At 37.6% G+C, this 23,899-nt stretch overlaps 1 protein-coding gene across 1 annotated transcript in view; it reads right to left on the bottom strand.

The window, feature by feature from the left end:
• LOC103460449 (neuropilin-2-like) overlaps nt 1–23,899 on the bottom strand; it is a 124,752-nt gene that overhangs the window by 87,326 nt on the left and 13,527 nt on the right. Inside the window, exons 2-3 of the mRNA XM_008402625.2 lie at nt 18,389–18,569; nt 3,272–3,453 (exon numbers count right to left, since the gene is read on the bottom strand). Of these exons, the coding sequence (XP_008400847.2) occupies nt 3,272–3,453; nt 18,389–18,569 (363 nt within the window). The remainder of the gene's footprint in view (nt 1–3,271; nt 3,454–18,388; nt 18,570–23,899) is intronic.

The raw sequence follows: 23,899 nt of genomic DNA, 5'->3' as shown, positions 1-23,899 counted from the left end.
TCTAGAGACTTTTGTCCAAGGTGGGGATGTTAGTTTCCTACCACAMTATGTCTGGACTTTGAATGGCCATTCTTAAACATTAATGTGCCATGATCATAATTATATAAATTTAGCTCTAGCTGTACGTTTACAGTTATTGCCCTGCTGGAAGGTGAATCGCTGCCCTAGCCTCAAGAATTTTTGCAGCCTCTAACAGGCTTTTTTCTAGGATTACCCTGTATTTAGCTCCAACCATATTCCTATCAACTCTGACCATCCTCCCTGTCCCTGCTGAAGAACCACCATGCTTCAAGGTGGGGATGTTAGTTTCCATCACAACAAGCATTTGTGATGCACCACGGCAATAAAAGAACAAGTTGGCAGAGTAGAAATAAAAAAAAAATTAAAAAAAAAAAGATATAACCCATCTTTCTGAGAAAACAGTGATTTTTGGGTTTTTGTAAAATATACTAGTTGAAGTCACAAAGAAACCACCCCATGCTTTAAATAACAGTTTCAAAGGTTTTAAAATGGTAACTCTTTGAATTCAGAGTTGTGTTAACAGAGTAAATCTGAGCCGTTTCGGTGGGTGTGGTGGGGAACTTAAAGCTGAACTTAAAGCTGATTAAATTACTGGGGCTTTATTGGTTATTCAGATGCTTTTATTTTGGTTTTGGCCAATAATTTGCAAGATCATTGTAAAGCTCATTGGCTCATTAAGATTACCAACACTTTTTGGGTGTTCATTCAAACCCCACCTCCAAAAAAAATTGGGGAGTGCTAAACTTGAAAGGGCCATATTTTCTTCATTGGAAATCCATGCTTTCGGAATCTATAAATAACTCAAAACGCCATTGCGAGATTTCTTCATGGTTTTGTTATGGCCAATCACATTTTGAATGTAGGCTAGAATCTCAATTTATGGTCTCATCTAACCAGAGCACCTTCTTTCACATGTTTGCTTTGATCCCTGGATGGCTTGTGGCAAACTGCAAACAGGACTTCTTTTGGATTTCTCTAAACAATGGGTTTCTTGTTCCTATGCTTCCACAAAGACCATGTTTGTTGAATGCGTGACTAAAAGTTGTCCTATCGAAACATCCTCCCACCTGAACGGTTCCTCCTGAGTTACCATGTGCCTCCTCAATGCATCACTTATTAATGCCTTAATAAGGCATTATTAATGCCTCCTTGCCTTATCTAGGAATTGTGGAGTAGGAATTTATCGTATCGTTTCTTGTCATATTAATTCAGATTTATCTTTGTCGCAATAAATTCTAATTAATGATGCTTAAAACCACACAAAACTGTATTGTCGGGATTGTCACTTTTACTACTGTCTCCATTGTTTGTTTGTTTTTCAATGAGAGCATCATTAGAGATAGATTTTAAAGTATGGTTAAATAGTTGCGTAGTTGCATGAATCAGACTGATGTAGCAATAAATAGTTTGTACCACTTTTATTGTTACCATAAAATATTGTGCTAAAACTTCAAGTTCAAATCGCTCACCCCCAGGATGAATAAATAATGCAAGTCAGACTTTGCAGGCTTTCTACTACACAATTACTCACTATTTGTGCTGAAATTTCATCAGAAGCCGACAAAAACCTTCCGAAAGACAATAACTATTGACAAATACAGCTTTATTTTAAGAGCTGGCTTCTTGGAAGCAAAATATTAAGAGAAATCCACAGTGAACCAAGACACAACAACATATTTTACATTTAAATGGTTCACGGTCAGACTGGACAATATTTGCGACTGGCATACATTTCCAACAAAATTCACCCACACAACCAGACGTTCAGCTGCACCTTCCAGGAAAACAAGATCCTGTTAGCAGTGCGGCAACAGCTTGAATGTTCCAAATGGCTCCATCATCGGTGCCAGAGAGGGTCGGACACCAACACAAAGCTCTACAGTTAGAAACGGATAAACAGTGATCCTGTAAACACCATGTTTCCCCTGCTGATGGTGAGCTAAAAATATGGGATATTATTTAAATGAATGTACTTTCAATCAAGACGCTAGAAAGCGGCAGACAAACTTGTTCCAAATCTTATTAAACCTATTTATGAAAACGTCATTCTTCCCTGCAATATGACTGTAATCTACAGCAATAAAGCTAATGATCTAAACAATTAGTAGATAGGCTAAATATGCTTAGACAAGCAACTTGAAGCAAGCAGCATAGAMACAAATCAGCAAGCCTTTACGCTAAAATTTCAATTTTATTTCTCTAGAGAGCTTAGGTTATCAAATTAAATKAGCTGATTTACAAATTGTCCTTTTCTTTCTTGTTTCAGTTCTTTTTCTTGGGGTGCTGGCGTGTGAATATTGACACCAGGCTTGTTTTAAAGTCCATCAGGTCTTCATTTACGAATCAACAACACTCACACTTATACAAATGCGCTCAAGAAGTCCCAAAAGGTTGGTGCCAGCAAGTGAAAAACACCAACAACCCACACGTGTTGTGTTAGTAACCTCAGCCCTCTGCGTGTGCGCGCGTGTGCGTGTGTGCGTGTGTGTGTGTGCGTGTGTGTGCGTGTGTTTGTGTGTGTGGGTGGGTCTCAGGGGAATGGGAGCTCAGGACTCAATTAGGCCGGTATGTGAGGAATGCTTTCAGAAGGAACGGGACAAGATGGCAGTGAGGCCGCCACTGCTCGCCTCTGTGTCTCACTTGCCCTTGATCTCAATTGGTCTCGCTTTAGCTGACCCATGGTGGCGTGAAGGGGAGCCATGTCAGACACGAACACTTATATACACACACTAAGTGTCATGATGTGAAGAAATGACCTGCCTGGACATGCTGGAGGGCCCTCAGGGGTCCTCCGCTGTGTCTCCTGATGCCTTCCCTCTGACTCCATTTACACCAGGGAGATAAACAAGGCCTGATCACCTAATGAAGCATGTTTAGTCCTCTTGTATCTTGTTATGATAGCCTCTTGTAAGTTGCATTGTATTAATTAATTATTCATTAACRATTCATTTCTTTTGACTGAAAAATGGAAATTCCTTAAAAAAAAATCTAATATTTTGCCACAATTTAAGACAAATTTCCTTGTTTATTTTCCACAAAAATAAAACTTCTTTGTTTATTCACTTTAAGGTCACATAAATGTGTGATAATACCATTCTTATGATTAATGCCCAACATGGTTTGGGAGAGGTGGGCAGAGCCAGATTTGCAAGAATGTAGGGCCCTGGGCAGAAGCCAGTTTTGGTGCCCTATCCACTAAGAAAAATATATTCTTACTGCTTCAGTAAAACCTTAGGTAGTTTTGACTAACCTGTTTTGTGTATTTCATAGCGCAGTGAGAAACCCGCCCCCTGCTGGGCGTAGTCCGACACAAACTTGATGTGAAGAGATGGGCCAGACGATATGATTGGTGCAGGGGCGATGTTGCTGCAGTGCTTTCCCAGAAGGTCGGCTGACTCCGAGTTCCCATCATGGATCTCTACATAGTCATACCTGCCAAAGACAAACGTGTCCTGATTAATCAGATCCATTAARATGGAATAACTGGACTGTTACCATGAGAAGGAGATGGATGGATAAAGTTTCAGATTAAACTCCAAAATATCATTGCTCATGCCTAAAACATTAGGTGCTCTTTTGTTGGGGGAAAAAAATGCTTATCATTTAAAAGTACATTCTAAAAAACCATGAAAGACGAACTCTCAATAAATGCAAGCAGACAGGATGCTGGGAATTGTTTTCTACTATAAAAGGACTTTACTGACAAGAAATCTATTTCTATTCCTGTTTCTTTCATGTTTTTTGACAACAAATGTTAAGGTCTATCTGTGGACTCACAGCAGGAGTGCTGCCTCTGTGTCTGGATACCAAAGGCACACCTGCCTGCCTCTAAAATAGCTTCCTGGGAATAAATTCCTGGAGGGAGTTATAAAGGAAGGCTTTAACGTTTGATTTTAACTGAARCACGTTCCTTCACAATTAAGGGTTTTTCTTAAAGCAAAAAGTTTGGAGTGAACTKTACCTGCATGCTTGTTTACAGCATACCAATCACTCCCGACCACATCAGTGCTGAATCATTTTTCCCGCTCTGATCTTCACGCGTTTTACTGAAGCTTGTGCACCCTYGAATTCCTGCGCAGTTAAAGAGCTACTTATGACTTTATTGCTGTTAAAAATATCATCTGCCAGCAACTCTGGTCATTAAAGTGACTCACCATATGAAGGTATCATGTGCCTCTGGATAATAAAAGTTAAGCTCATGGTAAGCTGCTGCCACATTGCACACATATTAAAAATACATGAATATGAAAAGGGHGTTAATCCTTTCRCTATTTGTTAACAGGCGTTTGTCACACCACCCCTTTTTTAGAGGCAAACATGTTTATGCTGGAGTTTGACATGTGAGTAGAGAGTTAAACCTTAGTCCTAGAAMGTTTATGCCATTCAGACCMGATTGGAAAAGAAACTACAGTCAGAACAAAAAGATCTGTACTTTGGTCTCATAGAGCCAAAAAAGTTGAGTAGTTTTTTCAAATACAACATTTCATGCTGAAGTCACAATGTCATGCTTGCTATAGAGAAGTTTTTCACCTGACAGAACTTCTTAAAAAGCAACTTGTTCTGTTTTGACATGTGGAGAGGTAAATATTATGACAAGAATCTGACTGAATACAATCTGAGTGCTTATGTTGATTTAATACCGAAGGCTGGATCTGCAGAGAGAGAGAGAGAGAGAGAGAGAGGCAATCTGAAGCACTGAGCAAACATACTGGTTGAATCAGAGAATACAAACATGTAAGAATGCCTGAAAGACTGAAGTTTCTGATAGAGAACCACAGGACTCGACTCCAAACCAAACTCAAGTGCAGGAATGTCTTTTTCCAACTGTCTTCTCCTGAATTATAATATTTCACATACTAACTGGGTCTCACTGACCTGTTTGCTTGAGATAAGCGCACTTCTCAAAGTGATCCTTTTGTAGACATTCACAAACATAGACATACATGCTTTCTTAAATCTTATGGAATCAGCAAAGGTGTATTCACCCAGCTTTTCAATTTCAATACTATTTTATGCAATTACATAACTACATGGCAGAAACTTTTCTGTATTTGTTCACTTTTGAGTTTGAACTTAAATAATTTCACTAAATAATATATTTTACTAGRACAAGAATATTAGGTCATCCCTGAAGTATGACTGAAACTGAGGTATTTTATGCAGCTTTACCTTTATTGACATTGGGAAAGAAAACACTAAAAGCAATGCATGGTCACGCTGTTGTTTTCTGATCAAGCAGTATTTCTTTTATGCATGACAGGTAAATTCACATTTTCGCAGGGATAAAGTGATCATTCCTGTCATATCAGAAAAACAGTACAGATATCCGGCGTGAACTAAAAACCCACCAGATCACYGATCGCTTTCTAAAATGCAGCCAAGAATAGATGTTTTAGCTGTGCCTCTACCTGTGCGTGAGTCTCTGTTTGTTATCATCCTCCTGTTTGTGTCTGATCTGACAGGTGAGCAGCCTCCCAACATGATGAGGGTCACAAACCTCTTTCCCTCCCACCATGTTTCAGGCAGAACACCTCCCCACCACCAGATTTATGGTGCAGACTGTCACTGTGTATGCATGTGTGTGCTTCTGCAGCCAAGTGTGGGTGCGTGAGTGAGTGTGTCACAGCTCCTGTCATATATTTCCTAAAACAACGTCTCATTGTCGTGACAGCTACCCACACCTCTTTTGTGCAATGACAACTCCTTCTCTAATTATTCTTCAGTGTGCTATGTGTTACTTTTTTTCTAGTTTTTTTGTAAATTAATCTTGGGATGTTTAACACATAATATTAGCTCCGTCTAAAGGTGCAAAGGCAAAACTTATAGCCAATGAACTTCAAAGGTGGCCTATTGTGCTTCCTTGAACAGGTTAGGATGGATCTAGATCAAACATGTTCATAACATTTTTTGCACAAAATCATCCTCAGAAAATTAGATTTTAATCTGATCAGTTCTGCCTGCTTGCGACTCATTTCAGAATTAACTTTTTGGATCCTCTTGTCACTTTAAATCCAAATAGTCTGCTGCTGGCCGCCCAACTCAACCTTTACACTCACACATGAAAATGGCTGCAAAGAGATGCAYGATCATACAATCATGCATCTTTGAAAAGCAGACATGGAGCCTCCTGCACAACYAACAAGAATGCAGCAAGAGGTTTCTGGATGGTAAGTCAACAACACAACACTTGTCTTTTCCAGCATCCATTGTACAATCGCTTACAGAGGTATAAACCAGCTTAAACATGCCGCAGCTCAGCTTGGGAGGTTCATTTTCAAGACACCAAAACACAATAACTTTTTTAAGTGATTGCATTGTTTTTAGAAGCAGTAGAGACTCACATGGAAGTACAAAAATGTAAAAAATTAGAATTTTGCCTAATACGTCTCTTTTACAATTTATCTTTCACTTGACACATTGAATCAGAGAGAGGGCACACAGCTGTATCCACACTGCCTTCTCCACATCTCGGAGAAGGACGAGTGTCATCCTCACCTTTAGATTTATGCCTTTAAGAATAAACAAACCCAACAACTTCCAAGACCTCCATTCACGCAGCCTGTTCATGCTGATGCAAACAAAGCTTGTGGTTTTACACAAGGTCCTTCCGAGGGGTTTGAGGTTTCCAATCCATGCATGYGTGGGAGGTACACCGCTTCTAACAAACTGTTAAATCCCATCATCGCTCCCGTTTTTTGCTCTTCTTTCCCCAAATATACTCCACTGTAGCCAATCCCTGATGTACCGAGACTCGCCCAAGGGCATCAAAGACCTTCAAATCTGATTCTCCCACACTGTTCCCCTAAAATTAATCTACTGAAAACAAGTAGCAAGGTTTTTAGTAATTCTCACGTTAAATGGAGAAACAATACAYGTTAGATCCAAAGCAAACTGTCAGAGAAGGTCTGGACCAGTGTGACAGTTCGGATTTTCGGAGATCTATTCATCTGTGTTTGTGGAATTGAGTTGAGTTTTTTTTAGAGCATGAAAGCTCTTAAAAGTCTATTAAATGAACTTTCACACTTCCTGCATTTTTAAAGGTCATGGGGAAAGATCTGGGCCACTGAAAAAATAAAAAATAAACAATTATTTGAATCCTGGAATTCTGAGRTCTTATTTTCTTAGATWCAGAATTGTTTAAATTGTTTATGCACCATCAGGCAAATCTAGTCTTAAAACTCGAATCTGTCAAATAAATACAGGACAGGCTTTCAGTGTAGATAACAGGAAGGTTTACAAATCCTATAACATGGAAGAAGCCCTTAGTGATTAGTGATTATTTTCATGTACAAACAACATAATTGGCATTGACACTTGATTATTTTTGGTCTTTTTTTTTATTCTGACATAAAAAAAAGTCATAATTCTAAGAAAAAAAAGTCAGATTTAAAAAAGTTTGGCTTCTAAGACTTATATCAAATTTTTGTTGTTGTTGTCCTCTACCATATCAGGGTGATGATAGAGAGACAAAAAAACTAATGTGCAAAAAAGACTACCTTACTAAGATACTTGTAAAGATGAGAATTAAATTAATTAAAACTCTCATTTGACCAATGAAAACTGTCCTAGTTAAATCCCACTAGCAAACTTGACATAATCAGGCTTGTTAAGGTAAGAAAAGAAAAGCTTTGCCCAGGTAAGTCTTCCTAAACACCTAACTGCTGTTATGGATATGATGCTTTTCTCCTGTAGTGATTGTTGKAAATGTTTTTACTTCGCTGACCTGACAGTGTGTGGCAACTAAATAAGTTGGRGTTTTCGTCCTACACATCGGTCAATGGCTGAAAGAAATAGGCAACCGCATGTAGTCGGGGAAAGAAAAAGTCATGGACTATTGATTATATGTTCAAAGATACGCAAATTAACTTTAAAAAGTAGATAAATGAAGATACAAATGTTTCAGTTACATTTGTTTTAAATAATAGTATATKCAGTAATTACATTATGCCACTTATGATTTTCTTGAAAGCAAAATTTCCAATGACTGTTCTTCTTCACTCAAATTATAGGTTGCTCTCTAAATTTTTCAGTGTGAAATTATGCTGCTGCCAAARTAAACCCCCTTATTTTAAGCTTTTAAACACATCTTTACTACATAATTACTCTGCRTCTGAATTMAAAAATGYCCYTCAACTAARGACATTTTTTTGCAGTAATGGCTTAACCGTTTGAGATCAATTTCAAAAAATAAAATTCAGAAAAACTTAAAAAGTTGAAGAAATCAGCTGATTCACATYCTAACAATACTGGTTATAACAAAAGCAGGTTAAATATGGATTCCCTAAAACAGAACATCTGGGGTAAATCATAGTGTATGTACCGCTTCTGCTTTAGTCATGTGAGTGTCAGAGTGCAAATTTAGCCATAAGGGATATTCTAAGATTGTTCTTAGAGAAGCAAAACTGCACTGTTGGCTCTCTGTCAGAAAAAGGAAAGAAATTATAGATCTGCTAGTTTCCGCCAAGCCCTCTGACCACTAACAGATGCTTCTTGCAAAAGCGACGATGCCTGTAAGCCACAACAAACTGTAATTCTGCAGTTCTTCCTCTTTTTTTTCCTCCACTTCACTTATGCATGCTTGTTATTTTACCATGGATGCAATCCAAGAGAAAAAAAAAAAAATCAGGAGATTTGAAGGCTTTGTTCAGACTACATGCCCATTATTTCCAGATTGATTTTAAAAAGATGTGGAAAAAAAGTTTGTTTCTTTGTTAATGCGATCCAAACACAGATTTCCACTTGGACAATGCTGCTAAAAGCAAAATACAGAGAAGGACAGCTCATGGATTGATTCTGAAAACTCTCTGCCGGTACTTTTGAGGGAGGGGACAGCACAGGACAAGCTGGAAAGGAAAAGCTCTTAGCATTTCCAGACGCTTCTGTGAGCAAAAACAACCCATGAGGAATTTAACGATGTGTTACAAATCACATCTGATAGTGTTCAAGCAGTTTTCAGTAGCAGATTGTGAAGATTAGGTCCAAAACACAAATTGAATCTAACAGTAGATTTTTATTTAGGTACCTAGAGTCCATAGTCACAATATTTAATATTTCTGAAAGTCAAAGTCCCAAATATGAAATTATTCTCTCACTTATGCCTATAAATAATAATAAATCAGTCACTGGGAAGTGTTCTATTTAATAAGACTCACACACGCTTTCAGTTTAGACAATATATTCATATGCCTGCGTTGACTTAAAGCAGCAGCTGTAAGTGTGTCAGTGAAGCAAGTAATGGAGAGCAAGCAGGGCGACCGACTTCACTGATATCAGGTAATAGGTCTATTATTGCCTAGTGCTGGACGATGTGTATGAGTGCATGGGGGGAAGTATGTACGCATGTTCCCAGCCATAGTCTCCAGGACAACTAATCGATTCCTCATTATGGTTTTAACACACATTGACCAGGATCAGTCCTTCACTGACACACACACACACACACACACACACACACACACGCACACACACACACACACACACACATGGTTATTACAGTAGCAGACATTGATCAGGTAGACCTTCAGGGCTTCAGGCAGCATCCATAAATCACCACAGAGGTATTATCATTATTGCCAACAATACCTGAAGGAGGTTATGTATGAATGCATAATTTAAAGTCACTACATTACAGGTTAATATATGATCAAATCTATTTTGCAATATGACATCACTTGAATCAACAAGTGCAAAGTTGTTAGGATTTTTTTGTTGTTGTTTTTGGACAGATAGATGGATGAATATCAAAGATGGACTCTACTATACATTGACTTAAATTAAATTGTGTTCGAAGAGCTTAGATTTCACCACATTTTTGACAACATTGACCAAACTTATTTTTCATACAACATAATAGTCAGTAGTTAAAGTAAGCTGGTTACTCCTACAGCTGTAACTGCACCGAYTTACAAAAACCCCAGTGGAAACCTTTGGAGGAGCACATCTTTGCAGTTTTAWGGCTTAAAGATTGGGAGTTTTTACCATCCAGTACTAAAATATGGCTTTATTTGTATTCCCGAAACTTAGTTCCTRACTTTAAAATTCAGATTTCATACCTAGTTGGTTGTATTTTAATGTACCACAAATCTTTCTTTATTCAATTTTTGTTGCAATCTATTGCAATTCTTGATGTAGATTTATTTTTCCATGTTTCAAGTCTTGTTTTTTTTAGCTGTTTCATTGAATGTGTTGAACATAAGACTAAAGTTTTTTAGATGATTCATTACTTTTTTTGTATGAATACACCTGTCTCTACAAATACCACACCAATTAGACTTTGACCCCAGCTGTGCGAAATAAACAGCTGACATTTCTCTGTGAGCACTTGTTGCAGTCACTGCATGATAGTTTACCAATAACGGCGCTTTAACCTCAAAAGCAGGTAAACAGACTGAAACTTCATTTTCTGTAGTGATCTACTTTTTCCATCCCAAAACAGTGTGATAACACCGTCTTTGCCTCTTTGTTTGAACTTTTGTCTGGATGTTTGACTCTCCTGCCGGTAGAGTCACAGTGATGTTAATCCAAACATGCAGGCAGCTGCTAAATGCCCACAGCTGGTAATCGAACTGTCACTCCACATGCTGCTCCTCTCTMCTCCTCCCTCTGTTATGCATTCTCTTCCCTCCACCTTTCTCCTCTCTGCCCGGAGGCCAGCGTCACATCACATCACTCCATCTTCTCACTCTTCTCTTGGTCAAGTCTGCACGGCTTCTGTCTGCCAGCCAGATGTGTCTGCATGTGTGATAAAATATTTCTACATTTGCAGACAGTGGTGTTCACAATTGATATGTGACTAATATTACACGAGACACAGAAGAGAGAATAAATCTGACATAAAGTTAAATGACTGATTGAGGCAGAGCAAAAAAAAAATGCAGATGAACTTTACCGAGTTTTATTAGGATTTTATTTAAGAGACTGAGTCAAAGTAGTGGGGTGGAAAGAAAATGACAAGATTGTTTTGTTTTGTTTTTTAACAAATTTGAAAAGTGTGGTGTGCATATGTATTTAGACCCCTTTGCTCAGATACCCTGAAATAAAATCTGCAACTATTAACTCCTAAAGTAACRAATAGTTGATGAGCAGATCCTGCTATAAATACATCTGTTCTCTAAAGGTCTGAGAGGATTTTAGAGAATGTTAGTGCAAAAAACAGCATCATGAAGCTCAAGAAACAGTTAAATGATTAAGGGAAGAGTGGAAAAGTTGAGTTAAGGTTTTAAAGCTACCTCCAAAGCTTTGAAATCCTACCTTAGCACTGTTTAATCTGTCTGACAATGAAAAAAAAAAACTGCAGGGCTGCAAACCTACCAAGATGAGGTAAAAGTGCTTAAACCGCTGGCCAGGGAAGGAAAGCATTTAATTTTGGAGTAGTCAAGAGGTTTATGGTAACCCTGAAGGAGCAGTGATACATGCAGCTCACAAATCTGGTCCTGACGGAGGAATGCCAAGAAGGATGCTGTAAGAAGTCCATGCAGGAGACATAGCAAATATGCAGACGAAGATATACTGTTCTGTCGGCATGGAACATGGCTATCAAGAAACTTTAAACACATCGTCACCTTTATGAAACATAGTACTGGCAATAGCCACTTTCTGGGGAGGCATTTCTCCAGCAAAAATAAGGAAGATATCTTGAGTTCATGGCAAGTTGGATGGAGCTAAATACAGGAAACTCTTGCAGAATTYCGTTAGAGGCTGAAAATGTCTTAAGACCAGGTTGAAGATTTACTTTTTAGTAAGACAACGGCTCCAAAAATACAGCCAGAGATGCAATGAAATTATTTAAATTAAGTCAAGTATWAAAAAAAATCTTTGATAAAACTTAAAATAGATGTTCACAAAGGCTCTTCACCCAATATGACTGAGCTTTAGCTGCTTCGCAAAGAAAAACGTTGGAAAATTGGCAAAACATAAAACTAAAATGTAAAAAAAGGTCCCACACTTTCCTTTCATGTAGTGTCTTTCTTTCACTTYGCAAATTCTGAACTATTCTGTGTTTATTGGAACACATGTTTGCGGTTGTAACCATAACTAATGTGGAAAATAGTTATGATAGTACTACTCAACATTGTTTTTACTCCCCACACGTCACAAAAGGCTGTGTATGTTGCTTATAAAAAGCATGACTTGACTTTAGTACCAAAAATATCCTTAGCCTTGATTGCATGTGATTATTTTATGGTCAGCCATYATGACATTACGTATCATTTCCTTTTTTGAAGAGTAAGATAGAGGTCAAAAAAGCCAGATGTAATAAAAAGAAATGTAAATAGAAATACTAGAAAGGAAAAAAGAGAGATGTGACTYAGAAAAATTAAGTAAATGACTAAATGAAGACTGCAGTATTTAGCAGTCCTTGATTTCTGAAACTGAATGCTGAATGATGATTTTGGCTCTTCAAAGACCAGCTGATAGTAGAGACCGACAGCTTGGAGAAGGATGGAAAGAAGGAGATAAATTAGGCTCAATCACACATAGTAAATTGAACAAAAATAGGTCAAAAACTGGAGAGCAGAGGTGATAGAGAAGGCGGGAGGCTGGCAGGGGAGAAAGATCGAAGGAGGTGAGATGGGCAAAGTTGCAAGAGCAGAYGAAAGATGATAGATGGGATCCATTGGGCAACGGTGACGAGGGTGGGAGCGGGGACATGAATCTAGGGGTGAGAACGGGGGGAARGAGCCAGCAGGAAAGAGGAGAGGAGACAGAGCGACAGGAGGTATCTGTCAGGATAATTTGTGCCTGCCCTCAGCGGACCCTGACGCTGCACTTTTCTCCGAGCGGCTGTGTGTGCGTCTGTGTTTGTGTGCGAGCGCTTTCCAAATACTCCAAATTGAGATCTTGTTTTCAGAGACAGAGCGGTACAGCGAGGTATGGGGGAACATGTGAGATAAACAACCGAACCAATGAGTCAAAGCCGTAAATTCTCATTCTGTACACCCAAAGGAAGATTGCATGTGTCTACCTCAGAAGTCCCAAAAGTTCTCCCATCATTTATTGAAATGTTTCACCTCAGCAAGAAACTATTCTTCAAAACAAATGGAAAGCACTAAAACAGAAAGAACAAATCTCTGACATTTTTACTTGGGAAAAATACTAAAAAGTGAAGTGGCCAAAGTGATGATCAACAACAGCAGTTTGCTCACAGATGGATACTTGATTTTTGGTAAAGAGGAATTAACCAAACTTAAGACGGTTTATGAGCCAAATAACTGTAAAATGTCAAGTCATCACTAAATCAGAAATGTTAAATTAACTGTAGAAAATGTCTCTTTTGAAAACATTAAACATCATACTGCTCCTTTAGCTTAAAGTCCCAACAATTAGATGCCAGATAAATGGCATATTGTACAGAGCAACACAACAATGCCCCTCCTCTTCTTCTTTACTGCACACTGCCAGGTAGATGGCTGATTGATGGTTATAACACTTTTTTCAAGAAMAAAATATTTTGCTCTTTGACATTTACACATATAGTCAYGGTTTGGAAAAAATGAGTGGTCCTGTTGCTCCTATTACAAAAATAAAGTTTAAAAACTGCAGTTACTCACAACAGACTGGGATACATGAGCAGATTGCCCTACTAACTATTATCACCTTGTTATGTATTTGCACAAAATGTGAACAAAATACCARCATATGATATTAATCTGCACAATAACCACTGTTACTTAAACAGKACAACTGGGTACAGACTAATAGATTAGGTGTATTTGTTATTTAATATTATCAATAAAATTGTAATCTATGGGTCCAATCAATCTAACAATAAATAAATGCTACAAATAACATTAGCATATCTGGAATAAATAAACAATATGTTAAGATAATTAATATAACTATATGAATACTTTTTCCTWCACTTTAGTTTTATATAGAGCGCTGTAATGTTTGACATTTTCAYTTTTTTGGTGTAAATACCATAATACTGAATATGTACTCAAGGTTATGCCATAGAAAGCTCATGCTACGGTAATGTACGTGACTAGGATTTAAGCATTGACCTGTCCTGAAAGGTTAGTGGAAACAGTGCACAGAAACCGCAGGAATTCATACTTTTGACACAGTATATAGCAGCATACACCAGAAGTTATAATTACTAAGTGGTGTTCTTCTGGCAGGTGCAGCACCTCTTGGTTTTTGTAACTTGGCAGATGCTGTGCAGACGGTGCATATTTAAAATGAACAAGCTCAATCAAAGCAATTTGTGAGCAGGTCTCTCAGTCTAAGGATCAYTTTAATCGAACTGTGCAGGAGCCTGTGGGATTTACTGAGGAACTAAAACTCAGACAAGAAAGCTGGCAACAATGAAGAAAGCATGACTCATTACAGGCAGGTTTGCTTTGACTGATTCTATGTTTTAGTATTTATTCTTCTCTTAATAATCATTTTTAAAGATGTCCTGATCAGGAGTCACTTAGTATCTGGCATTTAGAGACATTWAAAAAAAAAATCTTTCATTAAAATAAGTGTCATATGCAAAATATGCTTGAAAATTCAGAAGTTTTTAAGTTGAGTGAAATAACATCTCACTGTACCAATACAGTCTCTCTTTTGCTCCGTTATAAGTAGTCAGTGGTGAGCACCACTAACTATAAAGTAAGTAGTGCTAACCCTGAAGCATTAGTCATAAACTTTAGTTCTGCTGACACTAAAGCACAACAACATGGTATTTAGAAGAAAGCTRGTGCTAAGGCGCAAACTTCAATTTATATCTGTTCTTGAACAACTACAACATCCGAGCACCAATTCACATCGATACAAAATCACAGGAGCACATGAGCAGCAGCACTGATGTCAATATTTTTAACAAAACATAAATTAAGCTGTATTTTTTTTTCCCTCATTCCTTTTCAACTAGGAATTTAATAAAAACCTGGAAAGGTAAAAAAGTGTTTGCATGTTTATCACGTGCTTTGAGATGAATGTAGCGGAAACCTTTGACTGTTCCCATTATATCATGCAGTTTCTGTGAGTTTATCTAGAGGGGTAAGCAGCAGGGGTAAGCACATTTTTCGCCTAAAAATATAAACATTTTTTAAATGGAGTCTCCATTTATTCATTTATTTTGCAGAAACTGCAGAGTAAATCACAACTCTAAAGAAAACTCAAATCCATAGTAGATTATAATATTCATCACAGTAAATAGTACATCAGTTGTTGATGCATGACTGCATGCTTGTTGATGGATGGTAGTAAATCTTGAGATTGTTTATATTTTTTTCATGACAGAAAGAAACAGGATGAATCATATGGCCGTTCATAAAGCAGTCTTTGTTTGCAGACACAGTCTGCTTTTCTGTCCCTAGAGGAGTTTGTTTTTTACTCTGAAGAGATTAACAACAGTTTATCTGTTTTCACCAAAGCTGAGAAAAGAAAAATATGCACTGTTTTTATAGCCATATCAAATGTAAGAGACATCCAGAGACATAAAAAGAGATCAACACACTGATCTCAGTGTGTGTGCGTGTGTTACATGTGTTGTGGTTGTTGCTCACAATCAGTGGATGACCATGTATGTACATCCTACACCAACAGCTCCTGCTTCTTTTTGCCCTCTGAACCCAACGGCTCAGTTTCAGGCACACACACACACATGAAGACGCACTCGGGGCCAGGAGCTTGTAAACCTAAATAGCTCCTCACCAAAGGGCACCAGCAACACTGCAAATATCTCACTCTGCAGGCTAGATCAGGTCTTAAAAAAAAAAAAAAACTAAAAAAGAAAAAAAAATCAGAGCATGTTATTTCTTATTCCTGCTACATTTCATTCTCGTGGGAAACGACTGAACCTTAAATGGATCTGAGAGGAGTGAGGCACAAGATAAGTCAAGAGGGTGAGGAAGGAGGTGGTGAGGGGAGATATGGAGAAAAATACAGACAGGAAAATGGAGAAATCCCCTGTATAAACTGGACAGTGAGTATAGCCAAAGAAATACCAAGAGCCCGGGGACAAAGGGAGAAGTATGTTTTTCATTTTCACAGCTCTGTGGGAAAGCAAACCAGAACAAAGCACAGTGGGCATTTTCTACTTCCCTGGCTGTTAACAAACAGACAGCCAGTAAAATATTGATGCTTCAATCCCAGGAAAGAAATGTCTGAATGATTTTGGTACATCTGAGTGGGGAGAATTCACCTATCTATAATTAATACGGCTGAAATGTTAATAAGTGGATGAGAAAGCACTGAAACGCAGACTGAGGTTGGAAAAGTAAGCGCGTGTGCTACTATCTGTGYATTTCTGTATTTTTCTCTGTTGCCATCTGTGCCAGAAATCAGTTTTTTACACACACTGCCTCCCAAAGGTCTCTCTCTACTGTATGCGGAGCATTCACCCATTTTGTGGCAGCCACAGAGATWAGAACTTRCAGACAGTAGATCTTGTGGCACTTAAGATTTTCACAAGTCAGTTTCTATGTTTTAGGTCCACAGATATCTTGTAAATGTCACCAGCTGTGCTCAGTTTGTCCTCTCTAGGTCCATTATATAGTGAGTCAGCAATTTTGTATTGTTTAAAATGTCTGCAGTAACTTCTACTTTCAGTATTGACTTGAAGGTTTGCCATCTGMTGCAGCAAAGGAGTTTGAAGAGGTTGTACAAAATATTGGTTACAATAAACCACACTGAATGCTAACTTACTCAGCTAATTATTGTAAGCTTCAGACTCCCTGAAAATCCCCAAACCACTCTTATTTTTTACATGTCACAAAAACTATATTAATCCTCCACTGATGGTAGCACAAGTGCTGCAAAAACACAAATTTTTACTAAGTACAGTATTTGGTCTAGTGTCTAGACCAAATACTTAGTATCTTAGCACAGCAACTTTTCAGCAAGATATAAATGTAACTTTTCATTTATATTAAGAAATTATTGACAAAACAATCTCCTCTTGCTGAAAAGTTTCTTGTGAGTTTTGTCTTTTTGCACTAGAAATTACATGTGTAATCAGGTACACATGATTAGATCATTTATTTTTATTTTGCAGGAGGCTTTCCGTTAAAGAATCACATTTAGAATTGTGTGCTTTTGACTCTTAAATACCAGATCAAAAATCTGTGTAAATTAGGAATCTCTGATTGTAGCAAGTAATGAGCCTGACTAATKGATTTCTACTTGTCTCAAAATAACTTGAAATCATCCGTCGCACTGATGGAAAAAAGTCTTGCAACAAWCAAATGCCAACATGACCTTGCAGCACAAGCAGCGTTGCCCGGAGAGCAAACCACAAGATGCTAAAAGAAATCTCACAAAACCACAAAATGTCACAGAACCTGCAGCCAATTTTTGCTACTGTTAATATGAAAGTGCATGGCTGTACAGCCAGAAAGAGACACGGAAAACACAAAGGCAGAGAGAAAACAGAGAGAATGTAGACAAGGATGAGATTACTGGAATAAGGCTTTTGAACAGACATTCAATCAATTTACCAAAGGCTGCTTGACAAAGATTATCTGTAATAATATTAAAGCTGAAGCAACACTGACCACTGCAACATGAAAATTACCAAAACATATGAGTAAAAATTGGATATGGATTTTGCTGTCTAAGTGCAATTAAATAACTTCCTCTTCTAGAAAGAGGTCAATATTGGCTTTGCTAACGTTAACATCCTTGCCTTTTTTTTTGCATATTTTATAATGTACAAAAAAGAAATCTAAGTTAAAATATTTTCTTTTTCTTTGATGAATAGTGCAAYATGTGACAAAAAAAAGCACAAAGCGTAACAAAAATAAAACCARCTGGATACTCCAAATTCAGTTATTGTTCTTTTATTTGGTGAACATGATACTGTGAGTSAGTAAATGAGTTATTCACTTGAGAAATAGACTTTTGAGTTAACATGAATTCTGATTGCCTCCTGAAACTCGAGTCCAACAATGCAATTTTCCACAATTTATCTTTCAGCCTGCCTTYATTGCTGGTTGCTTGATTTTGATTTAATGGCGTCTTCCTGTCGGCCTCGCTGTGCAACCAAAGCCAAACAGCCCAAAAACGTGACGAACACCAAATCCTCTAATCTGTTTTAATGCAGCCAAAGTGTGAAAAAGCCTGCTGGAACAGTAAATGTGTCGTAATTAGACTTTGATAATTAGAGACARGGGATCGAGGGAGGTCCCAAAGTGATTATTATGGCAAAGTGAAAGCCAGAGAAACAGAAGGAGAGTGGGCTGAAGTTCACCAGCAACTCTCACTGAGAAACAGGCGAGACCCAAAGCTGCAGGCAGAAAGGAGAAACTCAGACTCACTGTAGTTTCTCATATAACTTTAAATGTCCCCACTGTTTAAACCAATTCACTCTCAATATTTYTCTCTAWAACCCTTTTGTCTGCCAGTCATCAGGATCATCTGGGTGTTTTTCGCTCACCTGCAGTCCAGCTTCTCCATTTCAAAGTGTGGGTTGAAGTTGAGGACGATGCGCTGCGATGGCTCCGGGGCTGTGATAACCCAGTGGCAGTTCTGGTGGGGTGGATACTCCTGCGGGTAGCCAGGGGTGGTGATGTAGCCGGCAAACGTGGCATCTAAGTTGCCACCGCATGGCTCGGAGGCTGGGTGAATGGAAACAGACGAGGCATGAGTGACATCAGAAAAAAATATGAGATTYATCTTTCTATTTATTTGTATTTATAGCWTGATCTTACTTTAAAGATTGGTGATAATTAATTGACAAGCAGCCATTTTCTTAAAAAAATTTGGTCTTCTCTTGTATCAAGAAGTAAATCATCTTTCCACAAAACAAAAGGCTAAACTTTTCATAATATGCTGAATTTAAAACAAGACACACAATATATTTTTAACAATTTCTTGAATGAGCGCTGCTAAGGTGAAATTAAAGGAGTTTGTCAAGTGTTCATGTTTAAAAATAGAAAMGCATAAAGTGCATTCTGCATCCCACAATTGACTTTACTTCTGTTTCCCGTTCTGGCATGGCTCTGCCATCTTTATTTCTGTCTCTGGCTCTTTAAGGATGACAAGTGGTGCCATCTGCTGGACGGTGGCCAAACTACAAGACTGMTGTTATTAGTTAATCGATTAGAATTATTTTAATCTAATGGAGCATTAAATGGCAATTAATCATACGTCTATTAATTGTTTGTGTCTCTAATTAAAGGGTTTAACCTTTCCTAAAATGTGATAYATGAAGTTTATTTATAGTTTTAAATAATTTATTATCTCAATGTTTATTACAAATGTGCTTCAGATGGTAGAAGAAATCATAAAGAAAGAAATTRAAAGTAAAGGAAAATAAAATTAGAAGAYRCTCTCAATAACACTTCAAAGTTGACATCAGCATATAAAAGTGCCACCAAGGTCAGTGTTATGTATTTGTTGTGAATCAACACAATTATCATCAAAAATGCATTTCTTCATTTTTGATTTTTATCTGTAATTGGGATAAGAAACAAGGAGAACAATCAAAATAAAAGATCTGTTSATAAAGTCCGGATGTGAGAAACTGAGAATCTCAACAACCTGATGAACAGAGGCATTATTGTGGTTCATGATGACACACAGACCTGCCATCACACACACTCAGCCCTCCAGAAGCCACAGTTACTGTCACAGAGCGGACCCACTTGTCAGCAGTCATATGTCTGTCTCATGTCATAAACAATGCCACTTATTCACAGCTGCAGATTCAATCTGACACAGATGGGCAACACATTCATATCTCTTTCACCCAGCAGCATAACACACACAACTCTACTGTACGAAATGTATGGGCTCTGTTGTACTAAAAGGGTGGCTGCTCTTTTTGATTGACTGCACAAACTCTCAGCTCTGGACATCTAACTRTTCAGGAACTGTAAGTTAAAATATAATTATAGGTTTCTATTAATTTGCTTTTCACAATCTTTACTTTTTACTAATTTCATCCTTCTTACAGTTTCTTACAAGAAAGTTACATTTTTTWAAWKKYMWKKTWMMAMMAMMAAMYTWAWTTTKKTWARRWTTTATGTGATASASARWAWRWGYRYAYWYYTSWSRYGKRRARARAAMRSTGYRYWTTTTTTTWMMAAWTWAAAWTTKGRAARKKGSMWKSMWTTKRAWTTKSMWYCCCCGACACAATGATTTGAGAGTCATCTTTTGCTGAAACTTTAGCTGCATTAAACACTATTGAAGTCAGTGAGCTCTTTCACCATCTGTGACCAGCTTCCCTATCCCAGTGGAATAAAATCCCCAAAGCATGATGCTGCTACCAACATAYTCAGTGTGGAGATGAGGTACAACTAGGTTTTGCTTTCCTCACTTTTTCTGGTGGATTAAAACCAGGTCAATTTTGGTCTCATTTGAGTGGAAAACCTTCTTCCACATGTGTAAAGTGGCTTGGCAAAAACTGGAACAGTACTTCCTATTGCGCACACTTTAAATGTGCAGTTGAATTACAATAAGGTCTTTCTGCCTATTGTTCACCACTTCACAATTATACACTACTTTGTATTGTTCTATTACATCACGTAACATTAACAACAACAAGGTGGTTGTGAACTTAAACTCTGAAATTAGCTAGAAAATAGATTAAAACAATCAAAAAGCACACAAATACCAAATAAAATCTTTGAAAGATTGTCAGAAAACATTAGGAAATATTAATCTAGACCTCTAAATTTAAGTAAGAATTTAAATTAAAATAGTACAAATAAAGTAACAGAAAACAGTAGTTAACAGACTCTCTTCTCACAAAGTAGTAYAAATAATCACAATGTCATGTAAGGATTTAAAGTGTGACCAGTGTTTGCTCAATGAAGTAAAAGGAAAATGTTTTTTGATTGCAGTTTTGAAATAAGCAACCATAAAGATGGCTTTATTTCAGCAGTAACAAATAATAATAGTGGAAAAGAAAAAAATCACTGTATCTGCAAAAACGCAGATGGAKTTTCTGTAAATATTTGGGGAAAACGATGGCCACGACGGACTAGGTTATTTAAATGAAAACAGCATCTGCCAGTGCTGGCTGATTGATGGGAAAATACTTGGCTGGTATGCAACACCCTAAAATAATTTCCTGTTTTCCAGAGAACGGGAGWACAAACTCACAATTGGACTCCTGACAGAGTTCATTATTTACTGAGCCACGGCTAAATACGCATCACGAGACATGCCTCCAGGAGAAATGTAGAAGAGAGCAGAGTCTGTCTGAGGAGGCTGTGTAGGCCACCATYAGGCCTTCTGTGCTATGACGTTTTATTTATTACCAGTGTGCTGCRAGGGCTAGCATAGCCAAGCCAAACTGCTCAGCAGAATACAACATGGTTTCAAGCTATTAATAGACTGGGTACTGTAAACCATCTCTGAGAGGAGTAAGACATGCACACATAAGGCACAGCATAAACACATAACCAGATATCACCATTACATGCAATTAATAGAGTTTAAAATTCATAAGGAATAGTGATCAGATTCATTTTCATGAATGTATTGCAATAAAAAAAACAGGCCAACTCAGGATCTGATACATATAAACTGTTTAAGTCTCAAGCAAGAGAAGTTTAGAGAGAGGATCAGATTTCAGCAGTCAGCAAACAACATGACTGACATTTTGGCTTTTGTACCTGGTGTCTGCCTCACTCTGTCTGCTAACAATTAATGATCAGCAGTCTGGATCTCTCTAATTCCCTCTCCCTCACTCTAAGAACCAACTAATCCCGTCCATCTCCTATCTGTTTCCAATCTCCCTGGTGACACACARAAATACAGGAGTAGAGTTACAAGAGCCGTGTAACCCAGCCACGCGCATTTTGTGTCAGCACCACCTGGATTAGTGTTTAACCACTCCACAATCTGAAGGCACCACCAACCAAAAACCAGTTATAGGAGCTTTGCTTAGATAGCGCTGTCTAATCAAACCGTGTAGAAGGTGTGATGTGTGAGAAATAAAGTCATAAACCTTAATAGATTACAAATATATTTGATTGAAAAATGGCATTCATTTAGATGTTATTGCTTTTTCATCACAAACTGAAGTGCTGCTTATGTTGAACATTGGTTAAAAATTTTAAACTAAGCAATTAGCAAAAAAAAAGGGTTAATCTAGCGTTCAAATGACCTAATTTGCATTAAATTAAACATCCAACGTTTCCTTGTGTTTTTTGGTAAATWTTTAGACACGTCATGTCTTACTGTTTTCACGTCTCTTAATGTTCAACATACATACTAAACAATAAAACACACTYRGTGCTTTTCTTTCGGCCAAAATCATAGCAACTGAGGCAAAAGCAAACTGAAAAAATTCTCTAACCATCCATCCCATATTATATAAATGGTATTTACTGCACAYAAACAGGGGATCTTGTAATTGTTATTGCAAAGAACAACAACAACTTGCAAAGTGTAAATCTGGGAGATGGGAAGCTGTTAGTAGAACAGACTGATCAAACCATAAATCTTCTATGTATCATAACAGAAAAAGGCTGCGGATACAGACAGGCCTTTAAAATTTACCTGTTTATCTTTTTCTTACAGCCGACTGTCATCCTCAACCAACTGTCTTCTTGATGAAGAATTAGAGGAGAAAACAATTCAACCACCTGCACAAAAACCCAACTGAGCAGCATAGAGCTTTTCTCTGTTAATTCAGTTTTCAGCATTATGGCTCCCTCTCATCTTCCAATGCTGACCTTTGACCTATAGCTGATAAGGACAGTACCTCTAAGAGTTTGAGGAATCAGACTGATCAGGTTGTATGGAATACTAYGTCTGCTTCTCTCTTAGAAACTATCAATCCCCAGAGATTCACGCCAAGTCATTAAACAATTACTGAATCCAAACAGGGCAGAAAGTGACAAATTGAGCTCAAGAGTTCACAGCTGACATCATCTCGCATTAGGTGCCATTTAAAGTTAATTTGATTGTGTTCGCTCATCTGCACACACAGTCATTTAGATACATGCACACTGAAATGAAATGTCAGGTCCTTGCAGTGGTARGGCAATGATATATGCAAGGAGGGACAGCTAGGCATTCTTTAAAACAGAAGAAAGCCTGTAGTGTACCTTGGAGAACTTTTTTTTTTAACTTGTTACAGTTAAACTAAAATATCCAGTAAATTTTAATGGGAATTTATGTGATTGACAAACCCCAGGTAGCACATATTTATAGGAAAATTACTGTTTTTAACAGATGCAATTGTTTTTACAAGTGCAGATCTAAATATAGTGACTTACATTTGCATTCAATTCCTCTAAATCTATAATTTGAAGAACAATTTTGACTAGCTTAGTCAAAGTTGTCTGTTATTGAGCTAACTTCATATCTCATTGTGGCAAACCATCACTATGTTGTTTTATGTGTTTATCAGAAATCCAAGTGAACAAAGGCTACATGTGGAACTTCTCAAGGCTCCATCTTCAGGTCACGTTTATTCAGCATCTACACAAACCCCCCTAAGATCATTAAGTACTACAAAATCTAACTGATGACATACAAATTTATATTTGTATGTCTGAACTTCCAGAACCACTAATTGTTCATCATATCCAAAAGTTATTGTTTTGATACTAAAACTTTCCAGACTTGAGGAGGCAAAAAACTAGGTGTCTGTAAGAATTTTTGTCTAAATTTTAACAGTATTCAAACCATATTACATATAAACCATATCTCACTATAACCTTATAAATATTGACAGAAAAAAGAATTTTGTGTCAAAATAAGAAACAGAAACATGCCTCTGTTCCCGCTAAATCCTGAATATACCCAATTTGGGTTGTCTTAGGAGTTTTTATCGCAACCAGTGGGGTTTTTCCTGTCTGGAAACGAGAAWACGACCTGCTGAATGTGACAGGTAGCCAATCAAAAAGCGCGGTGACGTCAGAACAGAGGGGAATCCCAAACAGCTGACATATCGCGCAACCGAGTCCGGTGGATATCGGAGATGATA

This window comes from Poecilia reticulata, linkage group LG2, assembly GCF_000633615.1.
Source record: "Poecilia reticulata strain Guanapo linkage group LG2, Guppy_female_1.0+MT, whole genome shotgun sequence".
Taxonomy (NCBI): Eukaryota; Metazoa; Chordata; class Actinopteri; order Cyprinodontiformes; family Poeciliidae; genus Poecilia; species Poecilia reticulata.
This window is presented reverse-complemented; position numbering and strand designations above follow the sequence as displayed.